The following is a 7,278-nucleotide window of genomic DNA, read 5'->3' as shown; positions in this document are numbered from 1 at the left end:
AGCTTGCTTTGAGGTTGTCGTTGTTGTAATTCTTGAAAAGATCGTCTCATGTACAGCTTATTGAATGAAGAACAATGCCTTTAAGTCCTTCTGATTTCGTCATCTGGATCCGCATATCCATTCTCTATTAAGTCTCAAAGGTCTTGAGACTTGAATAGAGTCTTCATCTTAATACTCGCTTTGATACCATAAATGTTGTAGATGAAGGAGCAAGGGAAAAACAAAATACTACGATACGAGTAAAAAGAATTCTTTCGACTCAAGAAAACTGATATAGTATTTAAAAACAGGAGAATTGATAAGAACACTTACAAGATACCAAATGCACACACTTTCTAGATTTCTTACTTCATGAACTACGATCCTATTTATAGGACCTAGTGACAACCACCCTATAACTACTAGATTGAGGTAGTTATTGAAACCACCCTATAACTACTAAATCATGACTGAGGTGGTTATTGAAATCATCCTGTAACTATTATATCATGATAACTATCTAGATAGATAACTATGAATCAAATCTCAACAACTTATAAATTAAATATCATGAACTTTGCAGGTTAACTATGATCCTATATTTTAAGTAAACATATCCTACACAAAATATGATTATTGATAAAAGCTTATAATATAGGTAATGGAATGAAAATTCTATATTATTTATATATTTTAATCCTTAATTAATCTATGAGGATGAATCGTAGATTTATATATATGATTGAGGAAAATCTTTTCCTCGCTACTTATATAAATACGTATTACCTTAATAAATGAAATAATCCTTTTCATTACAAATTCAAGCATGAGATCTTTAATTTGGATTCATATTAAAAAATATATTTTTTTAATCTATTCAATTTAACTCAAGTCAAAATTTGAAACAAATGGACGACTTAAATAACATATGAGGTTAAGAAAAAAATCAAGAAATGTATTCAATAATTCTGTTTTGAAAAGTGGATAAATCCACATTTAAGAAGACACCAAATGTGGTTGAGAAGGATTTTTTAGAACACAGTATTTGTAACAATAATCATTCTCAATTTTGTTACAATTCAGCTCAACTATAACTAGTTAAAGTTATTATTAATTAATTTGATTTTGAGGTTCCAAATTTATATTTATAATACCTTTAATATATGTGCAAATGTTAAATGTTATATATATATATATATATATATATATATATATATATATATATATATAATATTATACAGTTTTCCAAGTCCAAATTTAACATCGGCAATTCATTTCATAGTCCAGTCTCTCTAATTGTCGAACAATCAAATATTAAACTCTCGTTCAAATCCTTCTACAGCAATATACATATATATTTCTATATATTATATAAATAACAAAAAGAAACCGAAGAAAGTGAAGTCAAGAGGGGAGAAAAGAGCAGCTTTACACGGTCAAACATTGGGGACGACGGAGGGAATGCCGGCGGCTAACTTGCCCGTCGTCGAGCCCTCTCCCTCTTCCTTTCTCACCGAGCCCTCTCCCTCTTCCTTTCTCACCGAGCCCTCTCCCTCCCCTCTCCTTCTCCCCGCCCACGTCGGGACCTTTACAGAGAGCGTCCGCAACAAGACCGACGACCACCGGTCCAGCTTCTCGAGCTGGGCGCTCCACCCACCGCGGCTGCTCCCCTCTGCGCCGCACCCGCCAGAACCATGCCGGGAGCACTCCCCACCGGAGGTCGGCAACGCGACACAGCTCGCAGACCGATCGAGCTTCCTGGCGGCGAAGATCTCCTTCTGTATGTGCTCTGGTAGCCGGAGGGTGTACCGATCGAGGTCCTCCTCTGGCCGGACCACCGAATGCCCGGTCGAGTGAGACCGCGGGAACTTCGGCGGCCGACGCCCGGATCGAGACCTAGCTTCTCGCGTTCGGCTACCGATGCGCGCTAATATCGCCTTTTCCCTCTGCTCCTCCTCCTCCTCCGCCGCCGCCGCGGCCATTCGGTCCACGAGGATTGCGACATGGTCCGGCGGCGGGGCTGTATCGGGTTGGGTGCTCGAGGCCTCGGCGGTGGCAGGCGTCGGTTCGAGGCCGTCGACGGCCGTAGGTTCGGCGAGGTTAGCGCGGCAGACAGGACAGGTGACGTGGGAGGCGAGCCAGGCGCCGATGCAGTCCGTATGAAAGACGTGGCTGCAGCGGGGGAGGAGGCGCAGTTCTTCGTCGTCATCGAATTCGCTTAGACATACCGCGCACTCCAACGATCCTTTGCCGACCTTGAGTCCCTTCACGTCCGCGTACATCAGCGTGGGGAAAGTCTCGAGCACCTCGGGGCTCAGACCCCGCTGTTGAGGCCGCACCGACCGGGCCTCGGCAGCACGGCGCCAGATGGACCCTCCAAAGTCGTCTTGGCCGGTGCAGTTGCGGACGTATAGGGAGAAGAAGACGAGGACGAAGAAGGTGCTGATGATGACGACGATCACGATGGCTAATGTCGGGTTCAAATTCCCGTAATTGTTATCGTTGCTGCCACCGAAGGTCGGTGATGGCTGGGCGCGGGCGCACCGAGGGGTGAGGAGAAACAAAGGGAGCAAGTAAAGAAGGGCCAGGATGGGGAGCCCGTCGATCGGACGGCCGGAGCGCTTGGTGTCCATTGACGATCCAGTAAGTTGAGCAAGACGATGGGGTGTTACCGTGTGAGGAGAGCATAAGGCGATCATAAGAAGGCCACGAAGCAGAGCAAGAGAAGAGGCCGAAGAAGCACCGGCGGTCAGGGTATGTATATTGCCGTTGGAACGCGACTCGAGAGACTTCTCGGTGGAGTTTGTAGTCACAGCCATACATCTCTTGTAACTAGCGGCGGCAGATGGCCCTGCCGGGGGACCCACAGGTAAATCGGTCGTTGGAGGGAGCGCGAGGTGGCGTGTTTGACTGGTTTCGGATTTAATCAAGGTGCTTGTTTTTCCAATGGAAGAAGTTAGCGGTTGGATGAGTGTGAAATTGTGGGGTCCATCACATGCACGGTGGTGATGTGGGGAATGTAGGTTTTCCAATGAACTGCAGGCCCGGAGAGGATCCGCGCCATCTGGAACGTTGGTCCGAATTGGAGTTAGGTTAATTAATTTGGTTGGCGTTCTGGTCAAGCTCGTTGACTTTTTGAAACCGAACAAAAAGACCGACGATTCCGGGGACCACCTCCGTTGACTTTTTGGAGGTCAATAGACCGGAGCAGAAGCCACGCCAAATTCTAGACGGCTGTACGTGTTGAAAGCCTGAAGGGAAAAGAACGAGGATGAGAGGGATTGGAAGGAGAATAAGATGGAGTCCAGTTCGATGGAAACCTTCCTACAAATCATCTAGAAGCAAGGAAAAACTAGATCAAATTCGAGCAGGGCACGCATCATGTTAAGATTACAAGAACATGAGACTCACGACACCGAATTTTGAGAGCATGCATATATACGAGTGGTGCCATCAACATCAAAGGAAATTGCGTTCAATTTTATTTCACGAATACAAACAATGTCCAATAAATTTATATGCAAATTAGCATATCAGCAGTGAAGTATCTGCGCATGAAAGGCTGATGCGTGCAGGCTGCAGAGAGAGAAAAGTAAGTGGATGCATGTGGACGTGTGGAGGAGTTATATAGCAAGCAAGTTAGTAGGTAAAGAGAGAAAAGCCATGGCCATCGATATGTAAAGGTGTAGTTCTATTCCAGGCATGTAGTTATCTGCTTCCCTGTGTTTGATGATGACAAAACCTTGGGAAGAGAACAAAGGCACTTTATCCGGTCCTCAAACTCCATGTCCACATCGTGGGGGGAAACTTCGTGACTTTGGGAGAGAAAAAAGACCAGCAGTATCTTCTACTCACTTTGATTCAGATGCCGGCTGTCCAAAAAGAAGAAGTTGTTTTTGGATTAATCGTCAGAGGTTTTCACTGGTTAATTGGGTTTAGGGAGGTTAAGGATTGTCTTGCCAAGCATGTCCACGAACGGGTTTTATGCTTGAAATGAAGACGGGAGACTTTATTGTTTGTCATTATTTTGCAGAATGATGCAGATAACACTAGATTTATTCCCAAAAAAAGGGTGAGATTTGACCATAAGATCGGAACACGTTATAATGGCCTGATGCAAACAAGTCATTCAGGACTACAATACATAATTCAGCTCAAAATATTAAGAGTCAAACTTTTGCGATTCTCTAACCCCTTCTAATCTCTATTTCACTTATGAATATTTTATTACTATCGTTTCTTATTTATGTGTAACTCAATCGTGAATCTCGTATTCACAAGAGTATGCCAAACTATAATTAGATTTATTATCTCTTTCTTATTTATGTTGTTATGATATATATGTACATAATTGACTAATTTATTCTGTCACATCGTCTAGCTTAAACTTCCATGGTTGTCAGTCAATGCAAGCAATAAACTTCGAATGATCGCCGGCTCCACCAAAGGAAAGCTCGTGCAGGCGGCAGCTACGTGATGGGAATCTTGTCCGATGCATGAAGCTTGCAGAAGGAACATTTATGCCTTCGTGATTAGTGTAATGCTTGTGATTAGACCAAACGCAACAATTGCGTTTCGATCTCTCCTGTTAAGACTGTGAGGAGAGATCGAAAGAAGGTTAAAGAATAACTCTAGCTCTTTGAGATAAGAGCCTTATTTCCATTACTGATCGAAATCACTAGAATTCTGATGTCGAAATACTATTTCAAGGTACTGTTGGATCGGCGATGCTCGATACCAAAGCATTTTATATGGCACAGGCATTCCCCTTTTCAAAGATGCATCGACACTGACTGATGGAGACATGAACAGTACAACTAGAAGATCATGTCAGGGAACCCTGCAGAGATGAATGACCCGAGTATGGGTAGAGATCTGTGGGAAAGTGGCCTGCCTTCATGGCGGATTGGGAAGGTGACCACCATGATCCTTGCTCTTAGCCAGACTCAACTCAAACACATGCAAGTACTCTCACCGTTCTTGCAGCGCTTTAATCTTTTACCATGAAGTCTTCTCCTCTGTGTACATAAATAACAGATGCACACCCACGCGGCGCAATCATGTTTCGTGTTCATCTCCCTTCGTCTTCTTGGATTCACGTGGGCAACCTTGTCCTGTTCCTGTTTTCTTACTGTGGTCTTTAAAGTTCCTCTCTCCTCGTGGAAGAAGACTGTCTCTCTCTCTTGCGGTGCTTGTTCCGATTCGTGTTTCCCTCAAGTGGGTGTGGATAGATACTCCCGTAGCAGCACAAAGATGGCACTGCAAGCTGTGGTCTTCCAGCAAGACCTCTTCGGTTGCAACATGAGGGAGATGCACATCAAGGGAGGGGAGATTCTAGGAGTGCTGTCACAATGTGATGTGAGCGGTGCTCAAGGTGGCAGGAATCTGTCGTTGCCGGAGATGGGAACTGATTCAGCCTCGGTCGTCGGCACGGGGACTGCGGCAGGTCGGAGGAAGAGGCGGCGCACGAGGAGTTGCAAGAACCAGGAGGAGGTGGAGAACCAGAGGATGACTCACATTGCGGTGGAGCGGAACCGTCGAAAGCAGATGAATCAGTACCTTGCTGTGCTCCGGTCACTCATCCCGGCTTCCTACCTCCACAGGGTCTGTTCTTGCTCACCTCTCATGTAGTTAACTGCTCTTAATATCTTCTTCTCCTTCAAGTCTGCACTTTCTCTGCATGTGTGGCTGGAATGTGTAGATTACGGCACAGTAGCATGTTGGCAAGTGAGACTGGTGTCATCTGGTCTCTGACGACAGAGGGATCTCACTGTCACCCTGCAGTGATGAACGTTCTCGTTCCACACGCCTTTAGATCGCTGTATACGAACAGGATCATGCTGATTTCGACATGAACAGGGTGATCAAGCATCGGTGATCGGAGGCGCCATAAATTTTGTGAAAGAGCTCGAACAACTAGTCCAGTCTCTCGAAGCTCGCAAGAGAATCAAGCAGCGATCCAATTCCGCTCCCTTCGCCAATTTCTTCACCTTCCCTCAGTACTCGACGAGGAACGCCGATGAAGCTGCGGCGGAGCAGCAGTCGCCTGTAGCAGACATAGAGGTGACCATGGTGGAGAGCCATGCCAACCTCAAGGTCCTCGCACAGCGGCGGCCCAAGCAGTTGCTGAAGATGGTGGTGGGACTTCACCTCCTCCATCTGACGACGCTTCACCTCAACGTCACCACCATTGATGCAATGGTCCTCTACTCTTTCAGTCTGAAGGTAGGGTGAGCCCGTAGTCGTTTTCACTAGATTCTGTCTCTCTCGGTACCATGACTCACCAACTAATGAGCTCTGTGCTGCTCTTGGGTGTGCTGGGTGGTGCAGGTGGAAGATGAATGCCACTTCACATGTGTCGATGAGATTGCAGCAAAAGTCCACCAAATGGTTGGGAAGATCCAAGAGGAGGCTGCCTCTGACAGTGCTATGTGTTTGTGTTCTAACCACAACATCATGTAGGATTCTAATCCCTTGTGTTTGTTCATACCTCTGTTTGAGTGCTCAAACAAGAGGCTTGACTATGTCTCATCAAGAGCTTGGTGGAGGCTGCAAAATGTGAGCTTTATCTGTACTCAAAATCTATGGTAAGGACCCTTTTCCAAATGGCCCTGTAGCTGATGTAAGAGTTCACTAAAAGTAAGAGCAAAATGAACAGGAAATGAAAGTGTGTATAGCCCAAGGAGGAAGCAATCTTATCACTTTTATATGAAAGCTACCTTGAACTTTGTGGGGAGTTATTATGTTGTAATTTTGGGATCTCATGAGCCTTGATGTATACAGGCTAGAAAGAACTGAAGAACTGGAAAGGAAAGAAAGCCATAACTTTCTGAGCTCTGGGTGTAGTACAACTTTAGATCTTGAGGACTAAAAGTTGAAAGGCCTTGTGATTTCTCCTGCCATGTGGTTTGGTGAAAGCAGGAACTATGAGGCTGTACTTTGCAGATTCATGTACTGGTCCAGACTCAAGAGTGTCACATATGTTTAGATGATTGTGTTGCAAACCAGCTAATTGATTGATGCAGTCATCAACAGGTTCTACTATTTCTCCATATTATTCTTTCTTATGGAGCAAAGAAGGAATCACTAGAGAGCAGAGTGCCAAATAAACTGAGCATGTTCTATATTGGCATCTTTCATGGCATGGATTATGGATAAGATAATTTGAGTGCTCTACTCATCTAGATGAAGGGTCTAAGACTGAGAATTGACCAAGTTTAAATCATGACAAAGTTAGAACTCGAGAAAAAGATTGTAACAACAAAACAAAAACACAGAAACCAATTATTCTTAACTGAT

The 7,278-nt window shown here is 44.8% G+C and overlaps 2 protein-coding genes across 2 annotated transcripts; one reads left to right on the top strand and one right to left on the bottom strand.

Moving 5' to 3' along the window:
• Positions 1–1,275: 1,275 nt before the first annotated feature.
• Positions 1,276–2,813, bottom strand: LOC103985299 (E3 ubiquitin-protein ligase ATL6). The gene has a single exon (XM_009402953.3). It carries the CDS (start codon positions 2,796–2,798, stop codon positions 1,416–1,418), a length of 1,383 nt encoding a protein of 460 aa, XP_009401228.3. The 5' UTR covers positions 2,799–2,813; the 3' UTR covers positions 1,276–1,415.
• A 2,168-nt stretch (positions 2,814–4,981) lies between these two features.
• LOC135674187 (transcription factor bHLH94-like) lies at positions 4,982–6,671 on the top strand. The gene is made up of 3 exons (XM_065183775.1): positions 4,982–5,583; positions 5,839–6,204; positions 6,310–6,671. The coding sequence occupies exons 1-3, from the start codon at positions 5,017–5,019 to the stop codon at positions 6,439–6,441; spliced, it is 1,065 nt and encodes a 354-aa protein (XP_065039847.1). The 5' UTR covers positions 4,982–5,016; the 3' UTR covers positions 6,442–6,671.
• Positions 6,672–7,278: the final 607 nt, after the last annotated feature.

The sequence above is a fragment of the Musa acuminata genome, chromosome BXJ1-5 (assembly GCF_036884655.1).
Source record: "Musa acuminata AAA Group cultivar baxijiao chromosome BXJ1-5, Cavendish_Baxijiao_AAA, whole genome shotgun sequence".
In the NCBI taxonomy this organism is placed as follows: Eukaryota; Viridiplantae; Streptophyta; class Magnoliopsida; order Zingiberales; family Musaceae; genus Musa; species Musa acuminata.
This window is presented reverse-complemented; position numbering and strand designations above follow the sequence as displayed.